Consider the following 21,689-nt stretch of genomic DNA (forward strand, 5'->3'; position numbering starts at 1 on the left):
TAAATGGCAGACTCAAAATGATAAACACATTTGAAACAGATTTTGTTCTTAGACTGATAAATTCAGCTTAGTTTCTTTTTAATTACCCATATGCACAATGTTACAAAAAGTAGCCATAAACCCATATTCACACACTTTTAATAGATTATTGTCTTTTCAGGTTGCTACTTTGGAGGGATATCCACAAATGTTGCTGGTTTACCAAGAAGAACACTTTTAGAACATCTCTTTTCTGAAGTGTTTGGTATTAATTTGTAAGTCACAAGAAAAGTGGTTTAACTTTTTCTCTTCTTTATTGTTTAAGAATTTTATACAGACATAAAAAATGATCAAATCTATCCCTATTCCTTCCCTCCATTTGTATTTCTGCCACCACTCCCCCCCCCCAATTCCACGTTTTTTTTTTTTTAAAGGAAATCCATTGGGTCAACTTAGTGTTCTCTATATGGATGTAAGTGCACCTGTGCTCCTGGAAGTGCCTTAGTGCTCCTGTAGGACCATCCATTGAAGAATGGGTAGCCTCAGAAGGTGTACATCTTAGGAGAAAACTGTCTTTCCCTAGTAGCCAACAGTCACCAATTCCTCAGCTAGAGTTCGACTTCGTGAGCTCATATCAATCTATGCTGGGATTTTTATCTGTCTTGCTCTTGCAGGGCTTTTGCATTCAACCACATTTGCTGTTGAGTTTGTGTGTGCAATAGCTCTGTCACATCTGGCAAATACTGCTTTGTTAGATGCCTACTCTCTCTGGTTCTTATTATCTTTCTTCCCATTTTCTGAGATGATCCCTGCATTTTGGGAGGAGGGGATAAGATAAAGGTATCTCATTTTTTTGAGTTGAACACCCCAGAGTCTCATATTCTCTGAATATTGATCAGCTGTGGGTCTCCATTAATTGCCATCTACTACAAAAAGCTTCTCATGAGGGCTGAGAAATTAGTCAATGAGTATAAAGATAAGAACTTAGGGACAGTTTATTATTGTCCATTTAGCAATATAATAGTAGTAGATTCTTGCCTAGGGCCCATGACCTAGACAGCCATGTTTTTTTCCTCTACTAACAGGCATAGAATTCATCTTATGGATTTAATTTAATCAGAAGGTGAGTGGTTACTCCCAAAATCCTGGTGTCACTATCACATAACTGGGCACAATATGATATGTTGGTTGTTGTAGATCATAGGATTAATTGGGTGAGATGATTACTTTCTTTCATGGTGAAGATTAGGGTGTGTTGTGTACAGAAATGAAGGTTTTAGAGGAAAATGCTGGCACAGTGTGCCTTAGCATTGCTGTGACTGTTAATCTTGCCAATTTGATTAGACTGAGATAGTTAAATTAATAAAGCATACCTCTGAGTGCATCTGTGAAGATATTTGCTGTGATGATAATGTGAAGACATTAATGTAATCCCAGGTACTTGGAAGAATGAGGGAGGGTGATCACAAGCACTATACATAGAGTGCTCATAGGCTATAGAGTGAAGATATTTTGACTGGCCCCTTCTTGTATGTTGCTCTCTAGTCCCTGACTGCCGCAAAGTAAGCAGCTCATCATGCCCTCTGTACCACGTTGTTCTGACATGACACCAAAGAAATAATAGATACAGATTACCATAGACTGAAAACTCTGAAACCACCAGGCAAAACAAGTGTTTCCTCCTTTTACTTTATGTGATACTATTTGTCACAGTGATGCTAAACTAGCATGCACATCATATAGTTCATTGCTGATGATAGCTTGTAATCTTTGCTGAGTGATGCCAAATAATTCTCTCTCCTGGCCCCTTCCCCGCAAAATCCAACACAGAGTAATCATCCTTGAAATCATTCACATACAACCAATGCACACATATGTAACAGTAGAGAAAAAGAGGTTATCAACTTAGGGTGGGATGGGCTAGAGGAAGAAAGGCTGTGTAATTCTATTTCAATTAAAAACAAAATCACCACAAAATTGAAAAAAAAAACAACAAAAAATTAGCTCTTTGATGGTTTTACCTTTCCCTCCCAAAATATCATATTCAGCCTCCTCCCCCAGCTCTTTCCAGATCTACCCACTTCCCTTGCCATCCAACTTTAAGTCCTTTTTAAAAAGTTACTTTTATTTTTGAAAACCCCATCAAGACAAATTTATATTAGGATTTATGGTCCTCCCCTAGAGTGTGGTCAGCATAGCAGGGCCACACAGTTACTTCCCTCATTCACTGACTCTTCTTTTTCATTGGCTACTCCGGTTCTTATCTCTTGCAATCTAAGTGTTCTCCTTAGAACACTTTTAAACAGTATTTTTATTTTAATTTTTTTGTATTTCATGCAATATATTTGAACATATTCATCTTGCCCTCAACTCCTCCTATAATCATCTTCTCTTCCCATCCAACTTTGAGTAGTTTGTGTATCCAACTTGGAAGTGGTCTTGCCCAAAGTGTGGCTGACTTACAAGGGGTGATACCATTCAAGAAAACTCCTTTCCCCCAAACTATTATGCCAATAATCCCTGAGCTACGTATGGATTTTGTGTCCACCTTCCCTTTCTGTGCTGACCTTTTGTCTGGAGTGAGCTTTCACAGGTCTTTCTTGTGCATGCTGTAATAATCACTGAGTTCATATGTGCAATTGCCTTATAGTGTCTACCAAAGTTTTCCTGATGTTTTTTGACACTGGTCTTTCCCCTCTCTCTTTCACGAAACTCCATGGGCTTTGAGGAAAGGCATGTGGTATGTATATATGTAGGGATGAGCACTCCAGTCTCTTTTAAAGAAATATTTTTAGCATTATTTTTATGTAGTATATGTGTGTACGTGCATGTGCCTAAGAGGTCAGAGCCATGTCAGATTCCCTGGAGCTAGAGTTGTATGGAGTTTTGAGTCGACTGATGTGGGTACTAGGACCTGAACTCATGTCCTCTGCAAGAACAATGCATACTCTTAAGTGCTAAGCCATTTATGTCTACAGCTCCACTCCACAGTCTCTTATTCTGCATGTTGGCCAGTTAAGATTCTGTATTGTTACTTACTGTGAGAAGTTTTGCTGATGAGGGTTGAGAGATGCACTGATCTATGTATGGATCTAGCAAAAAGTAATTAAGAAAAAATTTAATAGTATGTCTATGTAGCAGAACAACAGCATTGGATTTTCCTCCAGGGTCTATGTCCTATCTAGCTCCTGGGTCTTAGCCCCATTAACAGTGCCAGGTATGGGTGTCATCTCATGTAGCAGGCCTTATATAAAATCAGAAAACTGTTGGTTACTCCCGTAACATTTCTGCAACTACTGCACCAGCAATATCTTTTTTTTTTTTTTTTTTTTGTGGATGGAGCAAAGCTCCAAAAAGATTTATTTATTTTTCTCCCATACCTTATATATCCCAGCAAGATCTTTCAAGCAGTACAAAAATCACAATACGGTTACATTCCAGTTTTTAAATGAATGATTACAATGAGTACACATAAAAAAACATATTCCCTAATACCCTCACATGTTCAAATGTTTTATGTATTATGGATGAAAAAAAATTATTCCCATGAACCAACATACCAGCAATATCTTATCAGGGTAGTAATTGCTGTAGTTTGCAGGGCTCACAACTGGGTGGAGATGATTATTTTCTCTTACTGTAGCGAGCGTTGCAATTTCCAGCACCATGAAGACAACCCAGTTAGGAATGAAGCTTTCAGGTGAGTACCAGCTTGATATCTTTATATTTTGTGATTCAAATATGGTGTCTTCAGCAGTAGGGTCTTACCATTACGTTCTGGATGGTAGCCAAGATTATTGATACTATCCTGTAATGCTTGGGGATCTATGTGGCCATACTAGCCAACAATTCAAAAAAGAGGCAACCCATTTCTAGTACTTGTTTTTTTTTTATTTCCTAGCACGAGGTGACGATTTGGGGGGGGGCGGTACTGTTCCTCTGTAGTACTGTAACTCCATTAAACCTCTTTATATTTGCCTAAGTATGTATTTTTGGAAGCATATATAGTATATTAGGTTTCCATATGACCTTTTAAAATTCCCTTAGTAACAGGTGTTCTCAGATGAAGTGAACTGTGGGTACTCAAGAAGCCACTTTGTTAACTATCCATGTAGCATATTTCCACTTGAGCTTTCATATATAATGCCAACTATAGAAACCAGAGATAATCATATGAATATCTGAGTGCCAAATGCGAGATATCTCTCTTGGAGTTGTTGGTCAGGAAGACCCAAAATGTGATATTGCCATTGCCATTGCTATTGATTTTGGATCAGAACTTGAAGGTAAAATTCCATTTCTGAAGACATCATATATCTTGATTGCAGGACAGAGAAATGAAGCTGAAATGGAACTGGAAGTTTCCTCCTTACTGGCTAGCTTTTACAATGTTGGAAGTTGCTACGTAGTCAGCTGACAATGGTAATTGATGTATACCTTGTGTGCTATAATGCTTATCTGCCAGGTAAACATACCCACTTGTGCAACAGTGGCATAACTTTTAGAAGATAACCAACTGCTTTCTGCTTGGAACAGAGGCCAGCTTCACTGGAGGGAATTCATGCCTGGTACTGTCACTTGGTCAAAAGCATATGGACTAGGCTCTATGGCAAAATCACTACAATTACTACAATTGTTTTGTTAAATGGACTTTTATGAAACTGCTTTCTGAATACTTATGTTTATAACTATAGACAAGTGCTCTCAGCTTTCATCACCCCCTCAACAAATAACAATGAACACAAGGGCTTATGGTTGACCAATGAACTGAGCAGTGACTATTGAGCACTTAGCCCTAACTGGGTCATTCATATAACCCCTATTTTATAGCCAACATCATAGACGAGAAGGCAAAAATATGTAAAAGCTGGATGATGGGAAGGTTTGTGAAACACTATCTTCAAGGAATGATGTTTATTAACTATGAACTCACATGTTGACTGCACAAGATTGTGTGTGTATCCATGTTCAGATACGGATGGAGGAAGGGCTCATAGGGCCCTAAACCTCCCTAGGGGAAGGGTGTTGATGCTGGGGGAGGAGGAGACACTGACGTCAGTAGTACAGTCACTGTTGAGTTCCCCAGGCTTCATAATTTGGAGAGTATAGCTTCAAATTCATGCTCACCCAGACAGCCTTATTCAGTGCTTCACAAAAGAAAATGACAAGAAATTGCCAAGGGGACTGGTAGGGAAGGAAGGTGATGTGGTAGGAGGTGTGTAAGATAGGATTGGGGAGTGAGTATGATGGATTTTACACATGGATGAAATCATCAAAGAGTAAACTTGAAGCCTCTACTTTGTGAGGTAGATCACTCAATCTTTTCATCATTGTGTATTTTCTTAAAAAAAAAAAAACTCACCACCAAACAGAAGTTGTAGGCCAAATCCTCACCAAAAACTAGGATTTGAGTCATTTTACACATTGTCCCAATTTGTTTTGCCACTAAAAGCGGTAAGAATTAATGATCTGTGGGTCTGAAAAAGTAGCACTGAGATGTCCAGTGTCCCATTACTCTAAAACATGGGAAGTAATGAGTGCAGATAAAGTTACAGATACATTAAAACAAGATCAATTTTTCTATTCTAGTACACCTTGTCTTCTCTGGTTGGAGCTAAGCAATTTTAATATGTCAATTACCACCTTTTTTCTCTTTTTCTTTGTCTTCCTTCCTCCCACTTATTTCTTTAGACAGGGTCTCACTGTGTAGCTCTGGCTGTTAGAGCAGGCTGACCTCTGCCCTGAATACAGGGATTAAGACATGCTTTATTATGCCCACCCTGATTCTTCCCTTTCTAATAGGGACATATTTGAGATTTCTACTACCTCATATGTATATGTTCAGTGAAGTAGACCTGCTCTCACTGTCTGAGAAAGATGACATTGATTAGCAGAAAATATAGGGTTGTTTCTACAGAGGTCCTTGTGTGTATTGACGATTGTTATTTACACCTAATTTTCATTAATTTGATTAAACCAGTGGTTAGGTACAAATTTCAATAAGGAAATGAACTTTTCCAAAAGAAAAGCACAAAGAATGCTTTATGTGAAATCACTCCCTTAAGACTCCCCACACATCTCATCCTCCCACTTTCAGTCACAGTAGTTATCTATACTCTCAAAGGAGCATACATATATTCTCTGCCCTCACCTTCCTGCCTTCCTCACTGCAGTTAAAGGAATATAACCTGGAAGTTCCACCTTGAGGAGTGCTTACATTTTAGTACTTGCAATAGTTATATTAAAAAATATTTGAGAATGATTAATTTTGGGGCCAGGAATTACTTTGCAAAATACAATTTCATCCCACTAAAATGTGTATTATGTAGACATTTAGTTTCTAACTACATTTTGAGTAACTCTTCTTCACGATGTGCTACTTATTTCAACAGACATATTTCTTTTATTACAGGTAAGAATCTAACTGTGGGGCTGAGTATAAGGGCAAAATTATTGTAAAGTCTGTCTGTGTATGTATGGAGATCTAGCATGTGGGAAACAGAGAAAGAGCAGTCCTGAGTTTGGGGCTAGACCAGGGTCTTATATAGTAAGACCCTGAAATGTAAAACTGAACCAAACAAAACCCCAAAGACAAAAAATTATAAATTATACCACACTTTCTTCCTTGTACTTGTAAATATATCAGAAAGAAGTGAGGTAGGTTTGAGAAGTGAGAGAAAAAGGAATAGATAAAAAACAGGGTATAATAGTATGGTAAAACGAGAGGAAAAAAAAAAAAAGGAAATCTTGTTTGGGAGAAGTACTCTATATTTTATTTCCACCAGTTACAGTGTTACATTTTTCAATATCAGTGTATGGTCATTGAAAAATCATCATTGATCTCCACAATATAATTTCATATTATATATTATTTATAAGAAATATTTGAAACTATTTCTATATGTGATCAAACAAATGCAAGAATTTTGCTAATAAGATCCACTTTGTATCATCTTATAGATTTGTTTTATGTTGCTTAAACTCCTAACCTGTTATACCTCAATGTAATTTTCCTTAGAAAAAGGAATAGCTGGTATTCATGTAAACAGTGCATTGCGAGATGCAAAAATTGGTAATTCAAAAATATCACCTCCAACATACACAACTTAAAAATGATACTATATGTTTACATATCTTACACGTAAAGAAACCCATGAAGCTGTTATAAAAGGCAGCATTTCCTAAAAGGTCTCTGTGGCTAACACTGCTAGAATCATCACTGCAGCCACTGTCAATTTCCAAGATGTTTTGAGGTTAGAAGTTGATTCTGCCAAGTCAGACACCAAGTAATTCAACTTGTCCACATGACTGAACAGCCAAGACTGTTAGCCACTTCTTTCAAATGTTGTGTTTGGGTCAGGTCACTGTACTGCCAAGTCAGTGAAGGCGTCAGAGATCTTTGTGTTGACCTGTGTGGAAACGTTTGCCTTTGTGACATTGAGATAAATGTCATACTGCTGGTCTAGGCCGAGGTAACAGTCACTCATGAGATACAGGGTGAAGATATATCTGAAATATAAAAACAGAATGTACATGATACATGTGAGCAGAATGCCTTTATCAAACACATCACTATGCACAATGTGCATCAAAAAAGAGTTAAAATGTACATTTTTATCAAATTTTAATCTTTTTTTATTTTATGAAGCAAAGTTGGAGACTGAGAAATTTGTTTGAACAGGTATTTACGCATGAGCATTAACAGAGGTGTAGGGGGATACCTACCAAAGAGGTCACTAGTACATACCCAATGAACAGGCTATTCAGGACAGCGAATTACCACCGCTATATTAGAACTTGTATAAGATTCTGCTTACCTTCCAGGTATTTCAGGAGTAAAGAAAGAAAGGGAAGCATCATGATGAGTTCGAACAAATCCTACTCTTTTTACGGCAATCAGCTCTCTCTTATCCACTTCTCCTAATATCAAAAACCATCCTTCATCTTTTACTTTTGGAAATCGAGGTGTAACTGCATAACTCTCATATTTTCCCTGAAAACCAGAAAAAGAGATAAAATATTACGAATGCGTGTATTTTCTAGTCTCCTGGCTGTGGTTACAGGGCTATGCTGTTTCACTTGAAGGCCACAGTTCTATACAGTTCAAGTACATCTATCTGGACATTCTGTAATCTCTTCCTTTTTTACTTGGTTTCTTTACTATGTCTTTAGTTTCCTTTCTTTAAGGTTCTCTGAGGATATAGAGGGACCAGCTATGACTGTCAGAACATTTGGCTCAGCTAGAACAGAAAGCTGAGTCCTAACACACAGTTTTCATGATATTTCTAAAATAACCATTAACATTCCAGAGACAGATGAAAAATCTGAGGTACAATTTTATATTTTGTTATTATATGTGGTTGAAAGTTGCATGCAGAAAGAACTGATGGTTAGGAAAATGAGTAAGCAAATGAACACAGTCAGACTAGTCAATAAACTTCCCAATGATGAACAACAAAGGCAGAAGCTTTGCTCTGCCTAAGAATAAAATCTACATAAAAGGCTTCTTTCTCCTCTCCCCTCCCCTTTCCGTATCCCTCCTTTCCCTGTTTCTCATTTTTTCAAAACAGTTTATCTGTGTAGGCCTGGCTATCATAGAACTTGCTGTGCAGATGAGGCTGGCTTCAAACTCACAGAGATCTGCCTGCCTCTGCCTCCCGAGTGCTAGGATTAAAGACACGCTCCATCACTGCCCAGCAAAAGCACTTATTTTAATGTGGTAAAATGAAAACTCTTCTCATAGATGGCAGATAACACCTATACACAGATTGCTCAAATCTCCAGGGAACAAATGAGGGAAAGTTGGACAATAGCTACCTTATGAGGTGATATGACAAATACTAGTTTCAATAGCAAAGAAATGAAGGGGAGAGGAGAGAGGAAAGAGAGAGAAAGGGAAGCTGAGATTATCTGTGTGTTCAGCTATGCTGGCAGAAGTAACCAAAAGGACGGAAGTCAAAGACTTATACCACAATCAACACTGGATGCACCACTGAATATATTTACTGTCTGTCTAGTGAGATAACAATCATGGAGTATGCATGATGGGAATATCTTATCTTCTTGATGCCTGACTTGTGGAGTGGTGTCAAAAAGCTATTTTAGAGAGATTACCTCCAAGACAGTGGCTGAGGAGCTGTAGCATGGCTCATTTTGGGGACCCAGGGCAAGTGCTACAACTATACTCTGAAATCCAGTTTGGAGAATTCTTTATGATTGAGGGGGATAAACTTTAAACCTAATTGTAACATTGTTCCACAAAGTAGAAACATATTTGAGGGTTAGACTAGAGTGGACTGCATAGAGATTGGCTTATAATTCAGCTATAGCACTGAGGAACCGTAGGATTGAAGGATGGTATAGGGATACACCATAAACCTCTTGTTTCTACACTAGTACTGGACTGAGGCAGTTTGCACCTGTACCTAGCTAATACTTCACCTGCATAAAGACAGGTGATGAAGACAGGGTCTATTTCCTAGAGCATATGGACTGAGTGAGGACTTAGCTATAGCACTGTAACTCTAGTCTGGTGAGAGAAATGACACTTCCCCCTTACTATAACATAGTCTACTTGAATGAAGACTGCAAATATGTCAACTGAAAGAACACAATTAAAAAGAAACAATCAAACAAACCAAATAAAACCCAGCTAATGACCTAAGCCCAGATAGGGAAGTCCTAACAAAGAAACAATAAACATGAAAAATGTGATTTCTTTGAAAATGGTCGTTCCAAAACAACAGATTTCAAAGAAAAGTAAATTAGATAAAATTCCCAGCAAAGAACTCAAATGAAGGATTCCAGGAATATTTAAGACAAAATTGTTCATATCAATGAGGGCATTTTATGTCACTGAATACATTAAAACTAATTCAAACAGCTGAATGAGTTAAGAAAGTCAGAAGTACTCAAGAGGTTAGAGAGAGTAGAAAGAGAAGAGTTTAGATCTCCAGTATCCATGTGTAAAAAGTTGGGCATGGTGGTGCAAGCCTTTAATCTCAGAACTGTAGAGGTGGAGACAAGAGGATTCCCCAGGGCTTGCTAGTGAGTCAGCTTAGCTACTCAATAAGCCAAAGGGCCAGTGAGAGACCTTGTTGAAAAAAAAAAGTAAGGTAGAAAATTAGGTTAATGTCTCCTGAGGAGTAACATCTAGGCCTCCACATAAACATACCTGATTCACCTGTTTGTGAATGTACACGCATAGCATTAACTTTTATCCAAAATATTAGAAAGAGGAATTCAAAGTAGAGAAATATGCAAAACAATTAGATTAAAAAAAAAAAAGTAAAGCAGAAGTCAAATAAAACCAGTGAAAGATTTACCAATAGAGTGAATTAAGTATACGAGACAATACCAGAGCTAGAAGACAAGATACATTAGAATAGTCACACAATGACAAAAGTGTAAATGGAACACACAAACATTTATGGGACATCATTAAAAGAATAAATATATAAATTAGGGACACAGAAGGACAAGCTAAAAGCATAGAAAACATTTAATAAAAATAGCCAATTTTCCAAATCTAGAGAAAGAGACGTCTATGTAGTTTATGAGGCATTTACAGTGCCAAGTGGACAAGCAAAAAACTGTCCCATGTCATGTTAGAGTGGAAACATTAAATATACAGAATACAGAGAAGAGCCATGTCACTTATCAAGTTGAATGCATCAGGAGAACAGCCAAGTTTTCAACAGAAGTCTAAAAGCTAGGATAGTACGTATTAACCTATTTTAAGTTCTGAAAGACAGTTCTGAAAGACAGTAACTGTCAATCCCCATCACAATATACAGCACTTTTTAAGAGTTAAAGAAGAAGGAAAAAGTTTCCATGCTAAACATAAACTACAGGCACTAGTGACAGTTGAACCAGCAGTACAGATACTTGAGGGAATCCTTTGGCCTGAAAAGGTTGATAAACACATCAGTGAGAAAACAATAAATTGTTAAGCAGTTAAGCAAAGAATAAGAGAGCACTAAAGGTTACAAAAACTGAATGAAATGACAGGAAATTAATATACACCTTTCAATAGAAACTGAATATTAGTGGTTTTAATTTCTTCATCAAAAGACACAGAGAGGAAGATTTAAAATCAAGATGCAGAGGCTACAGAGACAGCTCAGTGGGTTAGTTGCTGTGTGAGTGTGAAGATTGGAGTCTGAATGTTCAGGACCTACGCAAACGCCAGGTGCCTGTGGCAGCCACCTATAATCTTGGCACTTAGGAAGCAGAGACAAGGTATCCTTACAGAAGGAGCTGCTTGGTAAGTTTGAGTGAGGGAGCCTGAATCAATATATAAAGTTAGGAGAAGACATCCAAATATCAACCTCTAGCCTTCACATCTACATGTATACATATGTAGATGTATCCGCATGCACACCACATATACTCAACCCCTCCAAGTGATTCATATTCGTTGTTTCTAATAAATCTATCTAATTATCAGATACACAACCTTAGTTTGGTGAAAAGACAAAGGACCAAAAAAAGAAAATCCAACCTCATGAAACTGGCAGTTTAGCAGGTGTAGCTACTGGAGAGAGAGAGAGAGAGAGAGAGAGAGAGAGAGAGAGAGAGAGAGAGAGAGAGAGAGAGAGAGAGAGAGACAGAGAGAGAGAGAGAGAGAGAGAGAGAGAGAGAGAGAGAGAGAGAGAGAGAAGACATCTAACTACAATTAATGAAAATAGGTAAAGAGGGTTGCTTCCCAACGATTAAGGGAGCAATCCACCTAGGGGATATTTCAATGCTAAGGATACACATACACATACTAAACACTGATATATGCAAGTTCATAAAAAAGAACCCTGGGATACAAAGAAGTAAATTAGTTTCAGTATAGTAACAGCAGCAGGGGACCTTAGTCAGATCCTCTAAACAAAAGAAACAAACACAAAAACAAGAATTAAAGGTTAATGTAGAGAAAATGGACATTACAGAATTTCCTGTCAAACACTAAAATGCTGCTTATCTCAGAAGACCATGGAACTTTCTGAAGAATAATCCATGTATTAGGACATGAAGTATTAACAAATAGAAGAAAATTAAAGTAACATTGCATTTTGCTATCAGAACAAAGTAAAACTGGATATCAATAGTAAGAGAAGTTAAGGAACATATGCAAATTCATGGAGAATGAACAACACATTACTGAATCAGAAGATTTCATCATGGAAAAACAAGGAAAGGAATAAGAAGACCTACTAGAAGTAGAGAGAATGAAAATGCAACACAGTAGCGCCTGTGAGACACAATTCAAGTGGCTCCAAGAGAGGAGTTTATAGCTATGAACACCCACAATAACATCGAAGGGATATTAAATGAATGACTTAATAAAGTACCTTAAAGTCTTAGAGATACAAGAGCAAGTCAATCCCCAAAGTAGAGTAGATGGAAAAAAGTAATACCTATTAAGCAGAAAAGAATGAGATGGAAGTTGAAAAAAAATAAAGAATAAATCAAACAGAATCTGTGCAAACATCAACAAGATAAATCTGACAAATCACTAAACAAACTGAACAATAGGGAGAGATGAACCAAACTACTGAACATAGAGATGAAAAGGGAATACTACAACAGACACTACTTAATTTCAGAGGGTCTTGAGATATACCTAAAAAAAAAAAAAATCCCAATTCTAACAAATTAGAAAAATTCCATCTTACACCCATCAGAATGGCTAAAATCAAAAATTCAAGCGACACCACATGATGGCGAGGATGTGGGGAGAGAGGAACACTCCTTCATTGCTGGTGGGAATGCAAACTAGTACAACCACTTTGGAAATCTATCTGGTGCTATCTCAGAAAAATGGGAATAGGGCTTCCTCAAGACCCAGCTATTCCACTCCTTGGAATATACCCAGAAGATGCTCCAGCACACAACAAGAACATTTGCTCAACCATGTTCATAGCAGCCTTATTCATAATAGCCAGATCATGGAAACAGCCTAAGTGTCCATCAGTAGAAGAATGGATAAAGAAACTGTGGTACATATACACTATGGAATACTACTCAGCTCTTAAAAACAAGGAATTCCCAAAATTTGTGGATAAATGGATTGAGCTAGAAATGATCATAATGAGTAAGTTAAGCCAGAAGCAGAAAGAGTCAAATGGTATATTTGCATCTTTGCATCAAATGGTATACTTACATCTGCACATTAGCCCAAGGGGCATGTCCCATGAAAGCCTTCACTTACTAGGAAACTGGGACAGAGGGGAGGACATCCTATTGGGACTCTAGATGAGAGAAGCATGGGAGAATAGCAAAGTAGAAGGATCCAGAGGGTCCTAGAAACCTACAAGTAGAACATTATGATAGGCAGATTTGGGCCCAGGGGTCCTGCTCAAAGTAAGGCACCAGCCAAGGACAATACAGGTGGTAAACTTTAAACCCCTACCCAGATCTAGCCAATGGTCAGAACACAATTGAGTGGAGAGTGGGGTCTGACTTTCTCACATACTCTGGTGCCTCATATTTGACCATGTCCCCTGGACGGGGAGACCTGGTGGCACTCAGAGGAAGGATAGCAGGTTACGAAGAAGAGACTTGATACCCTATGAGCATATACAGGGGGAGGAAATCCCCCTCAGGAACAGTCATAGGGGAGGGGAATAAGGGGAATATGGGAGGGAGGGAGGAATGGGAGGATACAAGGGATGGGATAACCATTGAGATGTAACAAGAATAAATTAAAAAAAAAAAGAAAATCTAGAAGAAAAGGCTAATTTTCTTCTTATATGTGACCTACTAAAATTCAACCAAGAGCATATAAACACTGTACGAAGGAATAGGATAGACGTGGTGAGGGGTAAGAACGGCAACTGCTGCACAAAGCCAGGCTTAGATGGATTTCCTGCTGAATGCAGCCAGTCCTTAAGAACTAACACCAAGGCTCCTCAAATGACTTCATAAAAGAGACAAAGGCTACAAAGCAAATCCTAGGCCTACTTACCAGGAATTGAAACTGTAAGTTTAGCAGTTTGTAACATTCATTTGTAACATTTGCCACAATCCATACTTTCATGTAAATATGACAATATTGGAACTTTATTTTGAAATTGATTTCTACAAAGATCATCTACTGGTTTTGTAGGACAATGTCCTTACTACATCACTATACTAATACCAAGAAGCTCTTCATTAGATTTCACTGTGTTCCACAGGCAGATTTTTTTTTTAAAACAGTAATTGGAAATTGAACTTAAGTTTTTAGAAAAAATTTTACCTATTTTTAAAGGAGACTCTTACGGCTTTATTTTTATAATTAATACTATTATCCATCTATGAATCCAAACAGTCTTTGAATTTGGGTTAAGCAATGCCAGGAAGAAGACCAATGATATTTATACTGATTAAGTTTTGTGTTAGAAATCATAAAAGCAGAACTTAAAGGGACAGAACTAGGATATCATAACAATCTAAAGTTATACCGTTTTGTGTGTGAAAACAGAGAACAAAGCTGCTAGTTGCAAACTTATTTATCAGGTCTTACTCTTGACATCAGTAATGCCTGAACTCACTGCAGGAAGACTAAGCTGCTGGAAGGTGGTGGCACATGCTTTTAATCTCTGCAGAGGCAGGTGGATCTTGAACTCAAGGCCAGTGTGGCCTACAAAAGGAGTTTCAGGATAACTAGGGCTACACAAAGAAATGCTGTGCTGAAAAACCAAAAATAAATAAATAAATAAATAAATAAATAAATAAATAAAGACTAAGTATTATTTCAGTTATGATGGTACTCAAAAACCATCAGCCTATACTATATGATCTTCTAGGAATTAAATGATTTTGGTATCAGGCTATAGAAAAGAGCACAGCAATATACAATAAAACCACTGTACATTTAATTGACAAAGCTTTCTTAAATGTAAGGAAGCAGACATATGTGGCAACTGAACCTCAGAAAAGCTTAGTATCTTACTCAGGTGCAGAGTACTAAGTAGGAAAGCTTCACCCTCATCTGCATCTAGTGTACTGCAAGTCCTGCATATCAAGACCTTCTAGGGCAGTGCTTTTCAGAGTTTAAACTCTTTAAATATCCCGAGGCACTAAAGAAAGTATCAGACCCTTGAGTTTCTGGTTTGGTTACTGTGGAGTGGGGCCAAGGAATATATACTTTAAAAGGCACTCATGCTAGAAAAGCCTGTTTGTGAATAGTGCTACAGGCACTGTAAGGTAGAGGAATATTCTGGACATGAAAAATGGCACATGAGAAGATCTGATTAATTTCAAAAGATTGACGCTTGCTACTACTAATGCCAGTTGAGAAAGCAGGATTCACAAATGACACGAACACATTAGTAATAGAAAAGATATGTGTGGTGGTTCATGAGAATACTTGGTGTGAAATATTTGAGAATGGAAACCAAATACTAGACCTTGTGGAACCCAAAATGGACTCTCTGTAGGCTGACTTGAAGCACATACTCCTGATCAGCGTGCAACTTGATCCATTTGTTGTCATCTCGTTTGTCTGCTGTCAGAGTTGAGATGGAGAGTTCATTATGTCCTTCAACTAAGTCATCCCATGAACCTTTAACACTTATGCCAACATTTATCACTGGCAAGTGAGATAAGAAATTCCATGCCTGAATAAAAAAGAAAAAAAACAAAAAACGATCAATTAGAGAAAAATGCAGTGAACAACTAAAAAATGGTGTGCTTCTAGAAAGTCAGTCTTCTAACTTTGAGAGTAAATCTGTTGAAATAATATAGAGATCCTTCATACTTTTCTAAGCTTTATGCTACTAGTAGGATATTGCCAGTGATAGGAACCATTTGTCCACTCAGATTTTACTAGCTTTTCTATACATGTATATGTATAAATAGAATGTTTCTACTAATTTTTTAAAAATCAACTGAAAAAAAGACTTAAACTATCTAAACTCATTTCTTTTTTGTAAATCCCACCTGATATTGAGTAACTATTGGTCATACAATAAAGTAAATATGATTAAAAATGTTTGCTGTTAACTGTTTCATTTTAGTGATGTGTCTATTCAATATTAAGACTGACTTTTAATGGAGAATATTTCTTGGGCCTATAAAGACAACTTGAAAATAAATTGATATCAGTATATTTCATTAAGCAACTTAATGAAACATAATAACACAACATTTTTGTTAACATTCTAAATTTATTCTGTAAATTTCTACAGTAAAATCCTATACTATTTATAATTAGGCTACAGAGCCCTACAATTCTAGGAATCCTTCTAAAAAATACATTTCTGCATTATTATTCCAACAGTACTAATAAAATAACATATTTTACCACTTCATTCTTTCTCTTTAAGACACTTGTGAGTAATCATTCAATCAGTACTCAAGTACAGAATGAATGAATGAAAGTGTACATCCCTGGAAACCAGGTCACAAGAAATTCAGCTTACTATCAGTTGAGAATAGTTCCTAATGTAGTTTAAAAATTACATGAGCACTTCATTTTGGTTTCTTTTGATTCTTTAATGTATACCATGGTTTTCCTTATAGACTTTAATTGCTTGTTCACTATGGCTTTAGTGCTGTTGAGTGTATGTAATTGAATTGAAGCCCTGGTGAGCCAAACCACCCTCAGGAATTAAAAAAAAAGTTAGCTCAATGAATGAGAATTTTCACTGTAACCCAAATCCTGTAACTTTTTATTGTGATTTTTGAAATTATGCCTGGAACTAGATTCTGAAATGGTCAGCTATAGAATATATAGAATACAGTACACATAAAGCCAAGCTCTTGCCAGAACCAGCTGTCACCAAGGAGAAAAATGACTCTACTTAAGATTGGCCAACATGTAAAAATGGTCAAGGACACACAGACAAATATCAGTAAGGCATGTATTTAATGAGATGACACACATGAAGCAAACCTTATTCTTATTTTTTCATTTGCACAGAAAAAATAGTTACTAATACAATGTTTTCTGTTTTTAGCAACTCTTTGAAATTCCCTCTCTTAAAAGTTTTAACTGGCTTTTAAATGTATGAAATATTTTTCAAGGATTTATTATTTTTCAGCCTATAATATGTATGCATTTATTTATTATATATATTTATGTGTGTGTACTTGTGTATGTACAAACACTGTCTGTCTGTCTATCTATCTATCTATCTATCTATCTATCTATCTATCTCTCATGAACTATTTTTTAAAGAAACTGCTCAGACATTTCAATACCAGCCAAACATATTTATCTGAGGATTAATCTTCATCTATTGAATCAGGCAAGATCACCACCATGCATACAATTATTTAATTAGCAGCCAAATCCTCTGCCAGTCAGTAGCTGTTCCAGGCATACTGATGGGGTAGGGGATGCAAATCTCAAAGTCGTACTGCTTTTTCTCATTACTACTGCAATTAGCACTTAAATTGATGCTTTAAACATACTAATTTCTGGAATAATTCAGGATTTGTATGTTACCTGGGATCGCCTCACCGCAGAGCCGACACCAGATTGCTCTGCAAATTGAAGCACTTTTGAGCCAAATAACCATCATCATATCAGACAGAGCCAATTTGCATTTGGTTTTAAAGATAACAGAATGGCAATTTATGCAAATAAATTAAGTAAGTTTACTTCTGAGTTCTCCCTCAACTAATTATAACAATGTTCTAATTTTTCATCACATCTAAAACTTGGCTTGAAATCAGAGTATGTTATGGGAAAAATCTGTTGTTGTTAACAGTAGTCTTTTTTGAATCCAAAGATGTTTTTATTCATAATTTTGATGGTAATTTAGTTAGAAAGAAAGACACTTATGAATATTTAAATAATGATTTGTGTCAATTTGGGGTTCAACAGAAACTGAACAGTCCATCAGACACCTCTGCTTGTTACACTTTACTGAGTCTTGCTTAAAAGTAAGTTTCACCTGGAGAAGAAAAAAGAGACATGGTATAGAAGTTTCTCAATACTTAAACTTGCAGATCAATACATTATGCAGAAATCATGAATACCTTAAAATTTCAGGACAAAATGCAAATGACTTAAAAGTTTAGACACCCAAATATTTCTGGCATCATTCCTTTATGTTTTTTGTTTTCTCAAATATTTGTTTGGATCTTTGACTGCCTTTTACAATATCAATTTAACTTTCTTTATAAGTCATATGTTTCACAAGAGGAGATTATTTGAAAGAATATCTTATAATCTTAGAAATAAAAGCATGATTAAAGTAAGACATTACTTGTTTATGAAGGGATTATATAGATGCCCAGGCAAAAACCCTCCTAAATGAAATTCAGTCTTTGTTCTCTGTAATTAAACCATTAAGTTTCCACAGGGAAGAAAACTTCATATATACAGTAAAATACAGCAACTTACAATATACAACAGTCTCAAATTTAAACTAATATGTTTCAGGAAACATTCATTGGCCTTGCAAGGCATGGCAGCTTACACAGTGTGAATTGTGCATACTGAATTTAGAATCAAGGCTCCAGCAAAGCTGTGAGATGAAATGTGGGTGAGCACTGCTTGAACCACCTCAGGTGCATTATATGGTTGATTCTGAAATAATTTTTGATCATTATGTATTCAGAAACTCTTTGCTGTTACCAATCCATTACAATATGAATTCAACCCACAGGTGAAAAGGGCATTTTCTAAATAAAGAAATTCTTAATATGGAGAAGAAATGGCTATACCTGTTTTGTTTTTGCTGGCTGTAACTCCTTCTCTACCATGGAGCTGAATATATGGTCTTTTCCTTCACAGGCATGGATCAACTCAGGAAGGCATTCAATGGATGCTCGGCACCTAGCATGTGGGCCCTTTGCAGGTGGTTTCCATTTCCTATGAAATAATGTACATCAATAAATAATTTTTTTCACAGCCAAATGATGACAGCAGTTTTAATAGTTTCTTTAAAGTATACATTTTGAGACAGGGTTTCTCTGTATAGCCTTGGCAGTCCAGAATTCACTTTGTAGCTCAGGCTGGCCTTGAACACACAGCAATCTGCCTGTCTCTGTCTCCCTGAGTGCTGGGATTAAAGGCTCATGCTACCACGTCTGGCTTCCACTATGCTAACTTTTAAATGCCACCAGTAGTATTCTCTAAGCCATCTCTACCACTATATGAAATGTGGAAACTGTAATTCACACAACTCACATATGATCTCTGGTATGAGACAGGGTCTCATATTGCTTAGGGTAACCTTCAAGCTGGTGCCGAGGATGGCCTTGACCTGATCTTCTTGCCTCCAATTCATGATAGCTGTATAGTAACAAGACTGGTATATATATAGTATTGATGATTAAACTCAGGACTTCATGCTTGAAAGGCAAACACTCTATGAAAAGAGCTACATCCACAACCCTTGATTGAGGTTTTTGTTGGTATTTGTATTTACAGGCATCTAATGACTGCAATCCCTTTCCCAGCTGATAGTTTATTAAAGGCACATGATGGCAAGAATCAAGCCGACTGTTTTGTTGACTCCATGATTATGAAACAAGATTTTGGTTGACAAGTGTTTCTTGACTGGTGTGAAAGAAATATTTCATTTAAATACTGCCATCTTCCATGTATTATGCATTTTTTCCCTCTGGCTAAGATATTTATAGCTATTACATGACACCTAAGGTTAACTAATTTGATGCTAACATAAACTCTTCTTTTATGCACTTTTGAGATCCTAATGTGTGAAGAAATATTTACAAACATTTTATAGATGTACAATTTTCATTTGAAAATAGATTTCAAAATCCTTAACTCTCTTGTGTAATAGCAGAAAATGGCAATTTATTTTGTGTTTGAAAATAAAGTATGTTATCAGTGTCTTCTTAAATGGAGGTTGATATTTTATGGTAATAAATTAAATTAAAACAGACACATCCAACCAATGCTGCAAATGGGACATAATTTAGATAGGAAAAAGTTAAATTTGCTGTTCATCTTGGGGCTGGTAATCCAATTCTAAGGGAGGATATTAAATTACAGGCCACACTTTTCTCCCACTGGAAAATGATTGTTTTCAACCCAAAAGAATCAATGTTCTGGGCACCACATGAAACTGTAGAGGCTACATGTACTTAGAGATGTAGAGTGCCTTTGCAGCTGGTATGAGGCACTGTAGTAGGGCTCATGTATGTCATGTATGAAACACTGGGTTGGATCTGAATAGCCCATTCAAAAAGACCAAAATGCTTTTGAGCTAAAATAATTCCATTGACAAAACAACTACCTGAAAAGGTGAAGGTGGTGCTGTTCTATGTTTGGTATTGTAAGAAGAGAAGAGTCCTTTAGCCATCGGCCTTGGATCACCATTTGAACAAGGTGGGTGATATTCAGGGCAGTCACCAGCCAGCCCTGGCTTGCAGCCACATCCAGCATTGCCTGGAGAAAGATCATACAACAAGTGTATCAGTACACTGGCGTCTCCACTAGGAGTCATGTTAGCAGCAACAATGATGACGATGACTACAACGACAACAAACAATGATAACAAAAACAAAAAGTAGGAAAACCAAGTATTATATCATAATATTCCTGTGCATCAGAATAGATACTGAAAATCAAGTTACAGTTGAGTTGAAGAACATACTGAATCTCCTACAGAAGGTCAAATATAAGCATTTGAGGACAGTAAAATCATTATATATTGCTGTTCTCCAAACATAAGAAAACACTTACTTTTCCAGTAAATAGTTACACAATTATATCCAGAGCACGTAAAATATGAATTTCAGACTTTCATGAGTAAAAGCAGTAACTGAGAAATAGGTTTTCTTAATGAAAATATATGTTCATGAAAGAGCAGGCTAAGGGTATAGGCTGACTTTTAATGACAATATAGCATCCTGCGTGGGCAACTGCCTGTGGTTTATATGCAGTGACGGAATCTATCCATACTAGTCTATACATCTAACCTAATGTTTTATGGACAAACAAAGGCTGCATTTGCTTAAGGCAAAACTAAACAGTGAAATCTTATTTAAACAGAAGAGAAGTTTACACAGGCAAAGTGATTTCAATTAAACTAGATTCTGCAGAACGCTGACTAAAAGACATGTAAATTAATATGATATTGGACAACTACTTATATAGCTTTAGGACTGTGCTAACTTGTTTTGGGGCCTATCTAGCAAATTATTACAATGATACTTTAACAATAAATACATCACTGAAAGTAAGATATAAAATGTTGTATAAAATTTGTTTTTAGAAATGATTTTAAAGATATGTTACTATGTGCCATACTATCTCTCTGTGTTCTATAATTTACCCAAAAGAAAAATAATTTAAAAAACTTGTCAAATTAAATCTATAATCTTTGTCAGTGAATCTTTAATATAATAAAAACATTTTTAAATGCCATATCCTGTATGTCTGAGGTTTTTGAAGACCTTGTCTAATTATTTTACCTTATCTTTCTATATAATCATATGTATCTGTTGCACCTAAGATGTATATTCTTGTGATAAAAATAGACTAGTAATTGATATGACCATGATTTGATCAACTAAATTGTATAACTTATTTATCGTAAACAGCCTGCAATAGCACTTTCAAAGTATTGGGAGTAAACCTTGTATTATAATTGAGATATGGGTACAATACTTCATATTAGAGTAGAAATATATCTAATATGTGTGAAGAATAATCTCACATTTTAATGCTATACCACTGTATTTAAAATTAAACGTATTTTTCATCTATATACAAAATTCTATACCAGTGAATTAAAAATAACCTTGTGAGT

At 36.4% G+C, this 21,689-nt stretch overlaps 1 protein-coding gene and 1 long non-coding RNA gene across 8 annotated transcripts in view; one reads left to right on the top strand and one right to left on the bottom strand.

Moving 5' to 3' along the window:
• LOC311594845 overlaps positions 1-7,405 on the top strand; it is a 7,579-nt gene extending 174 nt beyond the window's left edge. The window contains exons 1-2 of the long non-coding RNA XR_014778232.1: positions 1-5,464; positions 5,857-7,405. The exon at positions 1-5,464 is cut by the window's left edge and continues 174 nt beyond it. This is a non-coding gene — a long non-coding RNA (uncharacterized lncRNA). The remainder of the gene's footprint in view (positions 5,465-5,856) is intronic.
• Positions 6,725-21,689, bottom strand: part of ASCC3 (activating signal cointegrator 1 complex subunit 3) — a 264,221-nt gene continuing 249,256 nt past the window's right edge. For all 7 annotated transcript variants that reach the window (XM_084776931.1, XM_084776925.1, XM_084776929.1 and 4 more), the window contains 5 exons: positions 20,172-20,323; positions 18,631-18,778; positions 15,363-15,572; positions 7,797-7,972; positions 6,725-7,488 (listed from right to left, as the gene is read on the bottom strand). In XM_084776931.1, coding sequence (XP_084633057.1) covers positions 7,341-7,488; positions 7,797-7,972; positions 15,363-15,572; positions 18,631-18,778; positions 20,172-20,323 — 834 coding nt within the window. In that variant the 3' untranslated portion in view covers positions 6,725-7,340. The remainder of the gene's footprint in view (positions 7,489-7,796; positions 7,973-15,362; positions 15,573-18,630; positions 18,779-20,171; positions 20,324-21,689) is intronic.

The sequence above is a fragment of the Acomys minous genome, assembly GCF_964271855.1.
Source record: "Acomys minous genome assembly, chromosome: 3".
Taxonomy (NCBI): Eukaryota; Metazoa; Chordata; class Mammalia; order Rodentia; family Muridae; genus Acomys; species Acomys minous.